Source organism: Oncorhynchus tshawytscha, linkage group LG10 (assembly GCF_018296145.1).
Source record: "Oncorhynchus tshawytscha isolate Ot180627B linkage group LG10, Otsh_v2.0, whole genome shotgun sequence".
Classification (NCBI taxonomy): Eukaryota; Metazoa; Chordata; class Actinopteri; order Salmoniformes; family Salmonidae; genus Oncorhynchus; species Oncorhynchus tshawytscha.
In genome coordinates, this window is record NC_056438.1 from 49,231,763 (window position 1) to 49,247,210 (window position 15,448).

At 38.5% G+C, this 15,448-nt stretch overlaps 1 protein-coding gene across 1 annotated transcript; it reads right to left on the reverse strand.

Annotated features, from left to right (window-relative positions):
* Window positions 1-1,925: 1,925 nt before the first annotated feature.
* Window positions 1,926-11,940, reverse strand: penka (proenkephalin a). The gene is made up of 3 exons (XM_024436439.2): window positions 11,546-11,940; window positions 11,189-11,329; window positions 1,926-3,327 (listed from the first exon to the last, which is right to left on the reverse strand). Exons 2-3 carry the CDS (start codon window positions 11,324-11,326, stop codon window positions 2,779-2,781), a joined length of 687 nt encoding a protein of 228 aa, XP_024292207.1. The 5' UTR covers window positions 11,327-11,329; window positions 11,546-11,940; the 3' UTR covers window positions 1,926-2,778.
* Between the last annotated feature and the right edge of the window lie 3,508 nt (window positions 11,941-15,448).

A 15,448-nucleotide genomic window follows, 5' to 3' on the forward strand; every position in this document is an offset into this window, starting at 1 on the left:
CATGTCATGTGGCTTTACTTACACTATCAGCAACACTGGACATTTGGTAACCAGCTACTCCCTCGTTTCCCATTCATTCAACGTGCCTCCAGCACAATAGATTTTCCAGACATCAGTTTGCTTTGACAGACAGTTTACTACACACAATGGAAAGAAGGGGGGGGGGGGTTGGTCAACCTCCATGATGACTGTAGTAATAATGAACAAGTCACCAGCTGCATAAGACAAAGCCGGGCAAGTTCATTGTAACAGAATTACGCTGAGACTCAGATTTTTCCCTTCTCTGCCATGAGCCAGCCAATGCCTACCCCTGTGATAAGGACGATTTCCCCAGTAACATTTTTCTTCTCGAGTCAGATGAACGGTCTGACAAATGCCTCCATGTTGTAATAGATGGGCATTACAATGAACAAAGGTTTCCAAGAGGACATTCATTTTGCTGACCCCTGGAAAGACAGTTCTGTTTGTTTTGGTTTAACTGTTGTATGCTGGCAAATTTGTTTGTGCTCGTTGGAGATCCTAATAAGCAATAAACCCAATGAATAGATTGCAGATTAGCATGATTTGATCTAAAAAGGTCAACGTTCAACTGATAATATATTCATGATTCATGAAATGTACTCATGAATCCACACGCCAAACACAACCTCAATTCAGTGATGTAGACAAACATTTGGTGCACTGAATGATAGGATAGAGCGAATAAAAAGTAGCAAATTAGGTCAACATCATTTCCGTATTTGAAAATGTATCAAAATGTAACCCATGCAAATTTACCTCAATAGACAATCAGCTCAACCTTGGATATTTTGTATCGCCTCCTTTCAACACTGGACATTCGGGTCTTTAATCGACCTTTGCACTCCGCGGTGAAGCGCACGGTAATTAAAGCAAAAAAGATACTCACTAAAACAGGAATTTGTCTACTTACTTCTTGTTGACATATAACTACCTTCTGCGTGGTTTCTTCGTTGCTTTTCCCGTCTTCAAGTGCCTGAAAAGAGCAGCCGAGCATACCCTAGATTTGATCTGGAGCCTCTGGACACCCAATCAAAACTCGAGTAAGGAATTATGGGATTTAGGTATGTATGTTTGTCATTCAAAAGGTCCCGCAGGCTACATTTTTAAATATTCTTTAGATGATTTATATTTTTGCATGTAAAAATAAAAACAGATTTTGTTCCATACAGAAAATAAATGACCAACTAGATACATACATAATCACATGATACATAAGTAACAATTCACATTTTCTTTAAGCATATGCCTAATGAGGGCTGACAAGACATTCAATTAATATGTATTGATTAATGAATACCATTCATATTTTGACATGACCATATATAGAGCTTTGATAGATATGATAGATATTCATCTATACATTTGATAAAGGACTTATCTATATGATGTATGCATCTGCCAACATTTTGGAAGTGAAAATCTGTGGATATACACTAAGTATACAAAAAACTATGAACACCTGCTCTTTCCATGACATAGACTGACCAGGTGAATCCAGGTGAAAGCTATGATCGCTTATTGATGTCACTTGTCAAATCCACTTCAATCAGTGTAGATGAAGGGGAGAAGGGATGTTAAAGAAGGATCTCTTCAACTCAATATTAGGAAGGTTTACTTAATGTTCTCTACACTCAGTGTAGATATGGTGGTGCCTCTGAACACTGAAACTAGAGAAATTGAAGATATTAATGAATGTGGCAGAATGGAGCGGGGCTATCAATCCCCTTTTGTAGAAATCTAACTTGTGAATCATATTTCAAATACTGCCTTATTGTTATGAAGAGCATTCTTCATATAGACCTCTAGGAGGGATTAAGTTAAGCAAAATATCTAGCCAAGCTGTGAAGTTTTGGTACTGCGTGAAGTTGGGGGAGCTAAGAGACAACATCTTAAGGGAAATTGCTGTTAATATTTTGTGTTCACGTGAGCAATGTGTACAAAAATATAGACAGGCCACAAAAACCCTACATTTGCTTAATAAATCTCCCCCCAAGCTGAGTGAATCTGTCAAATGAATCCAATCCTCACCACTTAACACCAGAGTTATTATCAGGTGGGACAGTAGCATTAGCTCCACTTCCCAAGCTGACAAACACATCAAACAGCCAGAACAAGACAGAGCGGAGTCCAATTATTTCTGCAGGATTCATGGGTTTATTAGGTTTTGTACAACTAATTGGTCTCAAATGCTGTTCTGTTCTCTATAGAAAGAACACAAAACGAGGACATTTTCAACTGAAAGCAACATGTTTCGACATCAGCATACTGAGACAAGTGTGAGCACGGTGGAAAGTAGGTCTAGCCACCGACATATTTTCATCTTGCCTTGCCAAGAGATTCTGGGCAATACTAAATAACCAACCATTAAAAATGGTTTGGATGACACAACAATACCCCAGGTAAGTCTAAAATCAACTAACACTACAAAAAAGTTAACTATCGATTTAAAAACAGTGGCAAGTCAAAGAGAGAGAGCAAACAGGTCATGCCATGATTGGTTTTCCACACATGCCCCAGCCCGCGCACACCACAATGAACACGGGTTAATTTATAAATAACCAAACCCATAAAACATACAGTACTGGTTGTCATAAATGTAGTTATCATCACCTGATAGGCTAAGTGTTTTTTTTGTCACAGTAAACCCAAACAAACAAAAAGCAGCACAGTACAAGCAGAACAACAGAATAAGAATGGATCATCTGATCAATATTGAGAGTCCAGACTCATCAGGAGGAGTTGGAGAAGGGGCAGCCCCTAGTCCATGAATCCGCCATATTTCTTCTGTATCTCAGCCAGGGGGGAGTCAACCCCCTGCCCCTCCCAGGAGCGTTTCAGGAGCCCCCCCTTGTTTTTCTGATCCTCCAGCCACTCAGGCCTCCCTACCCTCCTCATGAAGCCCCCATAACGCTTCTTCAATGGCCTGCCCGCCACCTCCAGAGCCCCGAAGTCCCCCCCTCTCCTCATGAACCCCCCGTAGCGCTTGGCCAACTCTCCGTCTCTCTGCGCCTCGGCCTCTGAATTCAGGATCTTCAGGATCTCCAGACGGATGTCCTCTTCCTCAACCACTGGGCTGTTCTGTCCTCCCTGCACTCCTCCATCCTGTACGGGTGGGCTCCTCCTGATCATGAACCCCCCGTAGCGCTTCATGAAGCCGCCATACTTCTTGGCCAGCTGGTGCTGCTCGCCCTCCACCCCTTCCTGTTTGATTTCGTCAACAGCGACAGGCTCCTCCTCCAATAGGACGTCTCGGCAGAGGCGGAGCTTTGTGGTGTCCAGGCTGCCCTCACATTCTATTGAGCATGTCTGCAAAGATATGAAGGGGAGGGGAACCTCAAAACACAGAAGTGTAGCAGAGGCTCACAAACCCATTTCCTTTCTGTAAATCTAGTTTTAATTTGAGACTTGTCTCTATCAAGGGGCACATGGTACACAGCCGTGAAGAAATAATATATTGTCTGGAGTGATATAGTGATATATGTTTTGCCATAAAAAGGCAAATTGTACATATAGAGTAGTGTTTAATTAGACAATATTTAACAGGAGCAGAAACAAGTCCAATTCTGGTGCATGAAATAACTAGGTGCGGCCACTATTCTCCAATGCCAGAGAGACACAGTTGGATGTACAAACAAATGGATTCTATTTGCCTATACCAATATGTTATGATACTTCTCTATTAGTTTTAAGAGTAATTAAATAAGTAAGATGGGAAACAGATGGAGGGACACTTTCATCTGGTTCATTAAACAGCTTCTGGCAAACACAGTTAATGAGACGTTCCTCAAAGCCTGTTACTAGCCTACATCTAATGCCTCATAGCACTCGTCTTTTTATTTCTGAGCACATCAAAGCAGCAGAGAAGAGGGCTTTTGTATAGCCTACAGATAATTCTGAATACATTATCTCGTGGAAAATAAATGTCTCAGATTCATTTTTATTTTACTTTATTTTATTGGAGGTATTTGAATAATATGAAAAAAATGATCTCTAAGAACAATTATAAACTGGGTTGTTGGAGCCCTGAATTCTGATTGGCTGACAGCCATGGTAAATTTAAGCAATGAGGCAGGAGGAGGTGTGGTATGTGGCCAACATGAAGGAAAAGGGAAAAAGGAAACCGCACACTGCTCTTGATAGTATCACTGATCTTTAATAAGCTTTACTTATCGGCCTCACGGCCTTCGTCAGAGCTTTTGTGATTAAAAAAAAAAATTGCACCCTTATGTAGACCTGGCCTCACCCACATCCGTCCCACACATAGAAGGGGATTGGAGGCAAAGGAAAAACAAATAAGTGCTACCAAATATAACAATATGTATTTCATAAATATTACAAAAGTGTATGAATAAGACGTATGAAACACGTCTGTAAAACCACAATGAGGACATAGCAAGTTTTCATTAGTCATTGGGTACATAACGTATAACTATTTTAGGTTTGATGATGAATACTACCTCCAAACGAATGGAACATTGATGGACTCCACATTCGCCTTTATGTGGGTCTTTTTGAAGAACGTTTTGTTAATAATGAAAACGAAAATCCATTTTTGAATAAAGTTCTGAAGTGGTATCGATATATTGACAACATTTTTTGCATATGGGAAGGAACTGAAAAAGAGCTGTCAGATTTTATGGCACTACTCAATGACATTGACCCCAATCTCAAATTCACTATTGAACGTGACACTCAACGTGTTCATTACCTTGATATGTGGATTGAGAAATCAAATGGAACCCTGTTTACAACTCTGTATAGAAAAGAAACGGACAGAAATACTCTATTGCAGGTGGACAGCTTCCATCCTGAGCCATTAAAAAGGGGACTTCTAAGAAGCTAATTTTTCAGACTGCGCTTTATATGCCACTCCACAGAAGATTACCTAGAAAAAGCAGCGGAGATGCGCATTCGGTTTCTAAGAAGAGGCTATTCGCCACAATATGTGGAAGAAGCTCTTAATTTGGCATTGGGAAAAACAGGAGATGAACTGTTACAAAAAAGACCCGCTAAAGCTAAAGAACACTCTGTAATGTCCACAACTACATATACTTTGAACTCGCGAAAAGTGGGAGGTGTGGTCAAAAAACACTGGCATATTTTATTATCGGACCCAGTTTTGCTGGCTGATTTAAAAAATGCACCACTTATTGTGTATAGGAGAGGTCGCAATTTACGCGATAAATTGGTTCATTCCAAAACTGCTAGCCACAAAAGAAAATCAGACAGGCTCTTTTACGCCCTCTACCAAATGGTAGCTATTAATGCAGAGGATGCAACAATATGATGAAGTGTGAATATTTCTGCCACCGACACACAGGAAAACGGTTCCAAATAAATTACATTATTACGTGTTCCACCACCCATGTTATTTACATTATTAAATGTCCATGTGGGCTCTGCTATGTCGGTAAAACTTCTCGTTCTCAAACAGAATTAGTGAACATAAAAGTTCAATCAGGAGAAACGACAGGGATTATCCAGTCCCAGTACATTTCAATGACCTGAAGCATGACATTTCTACCTTTAGATTTTGTGGCATAGAGAAAGTTAAGATATCAGACAGGTGATATTAATAATACCCTGAGAAAAAGAGAATGTTTTGGGATTTTCACCCTCCAGACATTATTTCCTAAAGGACTTAATGATGAAATGTCTATGTATGTTATTTTTGTGAATTTGAACATGAATTATGTGCCTATTTAAGATTACTCTGTTTTTCGTATGATGTACCCAATGACTAATGAAAACTTGCTATGTCCACATTGTGGTTTTACAGACGTGTTTCATACGTCTTATTTATACACTATTGTTATATTTGGTAGCATTTATTTGTTTTTCCTTTGCCTCCAACCCCCTTCGATGTGTGTGGAACGGATGTGGGTGGGGCTAGGTCTACATAAGGGTGCACATTTTAAAAAATGTACTAAAACTCTGACGAAGGCCGTGAGGCCGATACATAAAGCTTATTAAATAAAGATCAGTGATACTATCAAGAGCAGTGTGCGGTTTCCTTTTTCCTTCATCTTGTTCAATTGTTGCCATGCACCTGCAAATAAGATTGCTCAGATGTGCGAGTGCCTTTTGAATTTTGTATATGGCCAACATATCACGGCTAAGGGCTGTTCTTGTGCAGGACGCAACACGGAGTGCCTGGACAGTCATTAGCTGTGGAATTTTGGCCATATATCACAAAACCCAGAGGTGCTTTATTGCTATTATAAACTGGTTGCCAACGTAATTACAGCAGTAAAATAAATGTTTTGTCATACCCGTGGTATATGGTCTGATATACCATGGCTGTCAGCCAATCTGCATTCAGGGCTCGACCCACCAAGTTTATAACAGACCTTATACCATGGGTAAGACAAAACATTTATTTTAACTGCTCTAATTATGTTGGTAACCAGTTTATAATAGCAATAAGGCACCACAGGGGTTTTTGCTTAAATAAACTCTCTCTGAAATGTGTCAATCAAACCCTGAAAAAATGCTTGAATTAATGAAGAGTAACATTTAATTGAGGCTTTATTGAAGCTCATAACTACTAACATGCTGCCCCCCTGGTGAGACTAAACACACTAAGGTCACAAATAAAGACAGGTTTTCTGGAGACTGAACTCTTTTTATTTATTTAGGTAAGTCAGTTATGAACAAATTCTTATTTTACAATGACGGCCTACCCCGGCCAAACCTTCCCTTAACCCGGACCACGCTGGGCCAATTATGTGCCGCCCTACGGGACTCCCCATCACGGCTGGTTGTGATACAGCCTGGGATCGAACCAGGATCTGTAGTGACGCGTCTAGCACTGAGATGCAGTGCCTTAGACCGCTGCACCACTCTGAGCCCTCTTACCTTTCATCGTGGTACATTTTTGTAATTTGTTGTTCGATGTTGACCATTTGGGATAAACTAGTACTACTAATTGTCTAATCTGATTCAGACACTCCGAAACCTGCCTTTAAACTTTAAACAAAGTGAAAATGTCCCTGGAAATTGATCAGTCTTGGTTTTAATACAAGCTATATTGTTGTAAATGTCTCAATTAAACCAAATAGGGTACTAGGGGGTAACTAGCCCCCCCTAAGACAATCTCTACTTGCTGACCCAAAAAAGCAACGTTTGGAAAAAATTGATATGTGGATGAAGGTCATGCTTAGGCGAATGAACTATAAAGGGAAATAAATGGCTACAGTTTACACTTTTTTAGTTGTTTCATGAAATGTTGTTTTTAGAAAAGGCATAGGGTTTTACACAAGTGAGTTAAAATCCATTTTATCACTTTGATTTAGAAATTCTTTAGTAAGTAATACTTAAAAGCTAAGTCTAGTAATTTTATTTTAATGATTTAAATCAAATATGGGGGGAAATGGGGTTGCACAATCCCCAAATTTGGAACAAATTCAAGAAAGCATACAGTATTATATAGAGCTATTATTGCATGCAGGGTTGGGGAGTAACGGATTACATGTAACGGATTATAAAAAACGGTAACTGTAATCCGTTACGTTACCAACAAAAATATTGTAATCAGATTATAGATACTGAAAAACTAGATGATTACTTTGAGGATTACTTTTAAATTCAGAAAGGAGGTTTGCAAAAAAAAACGTTTGACACCTCTGTTTTCTCAATGACATTCAAATCAGAATTGAAAAAAGGCGCAAGTTTAAGTTTGTTCCACCTGAGCGAGCCTGACCACAAGTCAGAGACCACTATGATGACATACCAAGTGGCTTTGATGGATTGTAGGAAAAGAGCAGGAATAGGCTTTTGTAGGCTACAGTCCAAGTTATGTCTTACTGGTACGACTGCTGTCTGCATTCAAAGATTATCCTATTTGAATACATCCTTGGAGGTAAGAATGACAGCAGTGGTGTAGTCTGAGGCGATACGGATATCGCTTATTATTGTTATCTACATACCGCATTGATGTGAATCACACTGCTGCTCTCTCATTTAGCTATTTGCGCCTTACGGATTGTGGTTGTTGTGGATGGCTGTTCACAAATCTAAATGTGTATTTGAACCCAATAATGGTTGAATTCAAGAAGTATAAACTGCCTATCAATCACTCATTTTGAAACCAGTGGACAGCCAATGAAAGATGTGCTCTTGCAACAGCTGCACAGTGTGGATCCCAGACTATGAGCTTTTATTGCTCAATTTCATTCATGCTGATAAAAGAATGTGATCCATAGGCCTAATGAACACATGTTCAAACTCGTACACTTTTTATAGACTTAAAGGGGCAATCTGTAGGTGCTACATCCACTTTTGGACTTTTTTATATATATATCCATTGATTCTTGAAGAATATAACTTAGTTCAACTGTCACACTACATGAGAACCCAAAATATAAGCTTGTTTTTCTTCAATGTTTGTAAACATTGTAAATGTAAACAAATACTGTATATCCTCATAACATGGTTAATAAATAATGTTGATATCATGGATGGTCAGTCCTTGCATCCATAGCTCTGTCTATTAATCTGAGAGTGGTTACATTTCTCCAGGCCCATCCCTCAGCCTTTTACCAAAACAGAGGTGAGGTAGGGTTTTGTTATTGTTTCATCTGTGGTTTTACCCTTTAAACAGCTGCATATTATCAAGATATCAAAGTGTCACCAACAAAAAGTTCAACAATAGGCCTATAGCAAATTCAGAATATTGCATTCATTTTTCACATGTAAATAGCACTTTTCAGTGGTGCTCAAAGCAGGCCATTCTGTGAGCGCAGCATTTATTTTTCAAATCGAATCAATGAGCCCAATCAGTCCTCCATGACAACAAAATCATAAACAACAGAGTAGGGCTGGCTAATTAGTCCTTAGTTTTGGGGTCATGCTCAGGTAAAACAATTTGGCTAATCTTTACTTCCATATTTTCTAAGTCCTATTGTTGAAGATCAAGGGGTATAACATTTATTGGAATGACTGGAATTCTGATAGACTTTGGTTTTTAATATTAAGATATAATTGAATCAAAATAATATATGTAGTAGAAAGCGATGGTTTAGAAGAAGCCTACATAACCAACCCATAAAGTAAAATGTAACATCCATAGATGGCAGGCCAGGTGAACTTTAACATTGATTTATCCTGCAATAGATGTGGTTCAATTGGTAACATACATTTTTGTCTTCTTCTAATGCCTCTTAAGGGGAAAGTAATCTAAAAGTAACTGGATGTAATCAGATTATGTTACTGAGTTTGGGTAATCAAAAAGTTACATTACTGATTACAATTTTGGACAGGTAACTAGTAGCTGTAATGGGTTACGTTTAGAAAGTAACCTACCCAACCCTGATTGCATGGAACTCCATTCCGTCTCATATTGCTCAAATAAACAGCAATCCTGGTTAAAAAAAAACAACAGATAAAGCAACCCCTCACCCCTATTTGACCTAGATAGTTTGTGTGTGTATGCATTGATATATAAGCTATGTGTGCCTTTGTTTTTTTTCTTGAGCTGTTCCTGCCTATTAATATTCTGTATTATGTCATGTTTCATGTGTTGTGTGGACCCCAGGAAGAGTAGTTGCTGCTTTTGCGACAGCTCATGGCGATCCTAATAAAATGAATTTTAAAAAAAATACGTCACCATTAATATCCGCACTACGAGGAGATTTGATGTAAAGTCCCTCTTTTTAACTCACCTGCACATTCATTTTTTATGTTCTTTCTTTGTTGTTCCTTTTCCATACAATCCATCATGTACAATTGCACTTAAATATGATTTTAATAATGCAAGATTTTAAATCCCAGCCGTCTTTAAAATTACATTCAGGAGCAAAAGGTTTTTAATAGTTGTTTTTAATTCATAAAAAAAAATTGGAATATAATATTGGAATGGAATATAAATAATAACATTAAATAACATTGGAATATAACATTTAATAACAATAACTTAAGTAATTAACTCAGTGTAACATTTATGTGGCACTTCTCTTATGCTCTGCTATTGCACGATTCTAATTTGTACCTGTAGGTCAAAAATAAAGCTATCCCCAGTAAAATTGGAGCACAACTCATGAGCCCACTTCCTGCACTGCTCACACCTAATCCAGTCCCCACCTGTGACTGAAAACAATGGGAGAGATATCATTTGAAAAGCTATCTATTTATATGACATAAAATGCTGTGTAAAAGAGCTAAAATTCTATAAAGTAGCATTAACTGTAAAGCTATCAGTAACTAGTGGAAACATTTACCACTGAAATTAAGATACGTTATCTTTTTTATGTATTTTACCTCAGACGATCTGGTAGTAAGGTTGCTAACTAGTACTCCTAGCATCTTATGCTAACTAGTTAGCTGGCTAGCATTTACTGCTAGAGAAGTTGCTAGCAAGGAAGTTAGCATAAACTAGCGCTAACTGGGCTAGTCATTGTCTAAATCTCAGGTAGAAACACATTCATAACCATAAGGGGGGGGTGAGTTGCCCCAAACACGCTCATCCAACATATTACTACTTTACTAAAAGAATATCTACATTTTTCTCTCTAAACAAGTTGATTATTTAAGGCTTTCCTACTTGTATATATATATATAGATCTATTTTCATTGGAATATATCTACCACTACAAAAAAATGATCAACTTACCTCAAATATCCTTTTGTTGAAATAACATTTTTTGTTCAACAAGACAGTGCCAGCCGGGGAAAGTGTTGGAGAAATAATTTGATGGCATCTTGTGGTCTTTATGTGAATTACATGGGGGGGGGCAGTTACCCCCTACTACCCTACTCATGTAATTTTAAAAACTGAATGATGGGTGCATAGAAATGTCTCGAGGTTACATGTTGTCACCAGTTAGACCAACAACACAAGTTGTTGCCTACATTAAACATTCAACCGAAACTATTATGACATTTCATATTGATGCAGTTAAAATGATGGGTTTCCTAATTTATTTGGTATTTCATTAATTGTCTGCCTGCATCAAAATAAATGAAAAAGAGCTTAATAAAGTCGTGTTCCAAGGATACATGCACCTCACACAGCATTGCCTAACATTGAAATCACAAAAATAAACAGGTGGGTTGCCTACTGCGCAATCTTTCCCACGAAAAAGTGACGCGGAAAAAGTAGCACCCAGTTACTTTACTTTAAAAACATTTGAATTAAAACATGTCCAAAATGTACCAATTGTGGACCTACCAGAGTGTTAATTACCGTCTGTTGTCCCAGTATGCGGTTGAGGCAGAGCGCACAGTCCTTCTCGCAGTCCGCTCCGACCGTGAGCGCAAAATACGCACAGAGAAGCAGCCTCCATAGTGAGTTCCCCGGGACAGCCATAGACTGGATAACATGTGTTTTGGGAGAGAATCCACCAAGACTTGATTAGAAAACGTTTGTTATTTAGAGTTTTACTTACTGTTCATTTCTCACGAAGTGCTAAATCATGGACTATACGAAAAAAGCAATTTCTATCCTTAATTGGACTCTAAATTCAACTCAGTTATCCTCATTCCAAAGTTGCCAAGAAAAAACAAACCATCAAAAGCCAATACTTGCCTCTGTTTTTTATGCTTAGTTCAATCCCTGTGGTGTTGCAGTAGGAACTGTTGATTGTGAGGTTTTATACCAAATATAGTATTTCCCCCGGTGCTTACCAAGTCGCTGGAAAAAAACACATTTAGAACTGTTGCGATTGAGCCTATCAGCTTTCTCTAAAGTCTCGCGGATGGAAGAGCTCGTCGTTCACGAAGCTAAATACTCAGGAGGATGCTCAAAATGGATGCTTATGTGAGCTGAGTTCATAATGCAAGTTCAGTATCTTGATAGGTATAAGTAGTCCTCAGAAAACGTAATCATTATGTTTCCAGTCGTCAGAGGGGAATTTGACGCATAGACTGACGCAATTCATATTCCTTAGATTTATTTGACCTTGCAGGCTATAATAGGATGTTTGGAAAATGTAGGCTATTCAGTCATACTTTGACTACAGGTGTGGTATGTGAGACAGTTCTTATAATAAGCTTTGTGTTTGCATTTAATAATGGGGTCCACACTTATTTGTTTTAAGATAATGACAATTTTCAGTTCATTTTGAAACATGGTGGACCAGTTATTTGTCACACTGCCACAATACATCACCTATGTCATGAGGTAACAGAGATCAATAAAAATGACTTCTTAGTCAAGTCGTAAACTATGAGATGATAATCCTGATGATAGCACACACACCTTTCTGTTGAATGAGCACTCCATAGAGTGGATTGTGTTCTGTGCCATAGGATTATGGTGCCAGACTTTACAGCTACGATATTCAGAGACACACTCATCTTGCTCTGGGAGATTAGGTCACATAGGGCCAAGAGTCGGCACCTATTTTAAGATATATGCACCTGTATAAAAAAAAATAAAAGGCAATATGAATCATCATGATCAGCCATCTCTTTCGTCAATATACACTGAGTGTATAAAGCATTGAGGACACCTGCTCTTTCTATGACATAGACTGATCATGTGAATCCAGGTGAAAGCTATGATCCCTTATTGATGTCACTTGTTAAATCCACTTCATCAGTGTTATTAGGAAGGTGTTCCTAATGTTTGGTATAATCCGTGTATGTTTTACACAGGGATTTGTTACAAAAGCGTCCAATGAAATATGTCAAATTGATTCCTTAGAAAAACTTCACTTGCTGAATTCTGTAGAAAAGTCCTAGTCAGGCAAGGACAGATCATTTTGTATTGGACCTCGGCTTTTAATTAAAACTGGCCTTACACTGTTAACAGCCTTGTTTGTCGTCAAACTGTTTGTCAGGAAAGAGGAGCTACAGACAGTAATATGAAGTTGAGAGCAGTCAGTTACCATAATTATGATCTACAGCTGTCTTGTCCTTATCAGAGTGAGTAAACAAAAAAGCACACCTAGTCAGATAAAGGGAGGTGAGAGGTTGGGAGGGAACTTGGTAATTATGTTCACCTCTGATTAAAGCTGATTCTGCCTCTGTCTAGACTATTGAACCTGAATACAATAGTTTACAACTGTGGTCTAAAAAGTAGTCCGTTTGGTTCTCTCTTCAAATCCTATTGAGGTGATATGAATGTGCATGCCATTGTGTGAGATAAACAATGCCAATGATCATGCAGATAATAATGTTGATGATGATGATAATGATGAAGATGTGATAATGATGATAAATGGTGAAGATGACAATTTATTTATATATATTTTTATTTAACCATTATTTAACTAGGCAAGTCAGTTAAGAACAAATTCGTATTTATGACGGCATACCCCGGCCAAACCCTAACACCGAACGACGCTGGTCCAATTGTGCCCTATGATGAAGACGAGTCCTGTTGAGCAGCAGTTTATGTAACCCCATGGTGCTAGTACACCCATATTACTGCACTAAGCTCTCCTGATGAGATCGGCATGTCGGATGATACCCAGTAATAGCTGTTATTTCATATAAATTAGTTATTTCTCCTGGAGCATGAGAAGCCAGTGGGCCAACAAGCTGGGTAGATGAAATACTACTGTGCTACAATATGGCTTCTGAGGCCCCCTGGTTCCTAATGTCATTATAATCTAGAACCCTAATGGAAATCTCTGTGGTTGGGTGGAAATAATGGTATGAACCAAGAGAAAAACGTTTAAATCGAACTATTACCTTGTGACCTACACTGTTTTTTTTATAAGATTTTTTTCTTTCAACTATGAACTTCAACCTCAATATTTAAACTCAACTGAAATGGTTATTCCATTATTTCTGCCGTTTTTGAGTGTCATTTTGCCATGTATGACAGTCCACTCTAATCCAGTGATATCTGATTTCTAAACTAAATACAGTGTAGCTCAACCCAGTGTGATGTGTGTGCACCTGAACATTAGTAGCGTAGGAAATCATTGTTAAGTCTTTCACAAATATGTCCACTGTACAAACAAACCATCCCTGATGGTGATATTCAAACACATCCCCGTTTATCTCTGCAACGTGTGTTCACAGCATCACAGGAAATTATTCTCCTGTCAACACAGCTTGTCGGAACCTACTCAATATGTGGAGTCTATTAGTTATTGGAAGTAAATACTCTGAAAGTATCCCAAATGGCACCATATTCCCTATATAGTGCCCTACCTTTGACCAGGGCCCTCTTGTCAGACGTAGTGAACTATATAGGGAATAGGGTGCCATGGGGGACACATCCAGAATGACACCATGCTAAACAAGATCAGTTATCTTTTTTTTTTTTTACTGCATATCCTGGATGCTGAGCAATTATAACAATGAGCTTTATTGACTACCATGTCTAGAAGAAGAGATATCAGTGACTTTAAAAGAGAGGTCTCAAGGGAGCTTAAAGTGTGTGTGTGTGTGTGTGTGTGTGTGTGTGTGTGTGTGTCTCTCTCAGTCACCAAATCTCAACCCAATTAAACACTTATGGAAGATTCTGAAGCGGTGCCCGAGACAGCTTTCTCCATCACCAAAACACCAAATGATGGTTTCCCACTTCTATGGAAATGATAGATCCTGTTATATGCCTAACACATAAATGTCAGCCTCTTTTGTCTCATCATCATTTTCATCTCTTTCTCTCTCTCCAAATTGCTATAGTAGAATGCTACATTGTTATCAAAACAATACAAAGATGCATCATCCACCACGAAATTAAACTGTTTCTCAGAAAGATGCTATACGGCATTCATGTGAGTGAAGGATTTTTGTTGAAGTTCATTAGGTCAGTTCCAGATTATTATTTTCTTTCATTATTTTCTCTGTCTCTGTCACCCCTCTCTCATTCTCTCAGTAGCTTGATTATAAAGTATTCACACTTTTAAATAAGCCCCATGTCACGGGCGTTGCAAGAAGTGGACCAAGGTGCTGTCACGTTCGTCATAACGAGGAGACCAAGGCGCAGCGTGATATGAATACATTCTTCTTTATTAAACGAAGAACACTAAACAAACTAACAAAACGAATGTGAAGCTATAACACGAGTGCTGACATGCAACTACACATACACAATAACCCACAAAACCAAAATGGAAAATGGCAACCTAAATAGGATCCCCAATCAGAGACAACGATAAACAGCTGTCTCTGATTGGGAACCAATTCATGTCACCATAGACCTACATATACCTAGACATTAAAACCCCATAGATATACAAAAACCCTAGACAGGACAAAACACCTAGACAATACAAAAACTAAACCAACCACCCTTGTCACACCCTGACCTAAACAAAATAATAAAGAAAACAAATATAACTAAGGTCAGGGCGTGACAGGTGCAGCGTGGTGAGCGTACAGATTCCTTTTATTTAGTAGAATGTTGCCAACAACAACAATACAAAACAAAACAACCGTGAAGCTTAACAGGGATATGATGCCTCTAACAAAGTTAACTGCCCACACTGAAAGGAGGGAAAAAGGGCTACCTAAGTATGATTCCCAATCA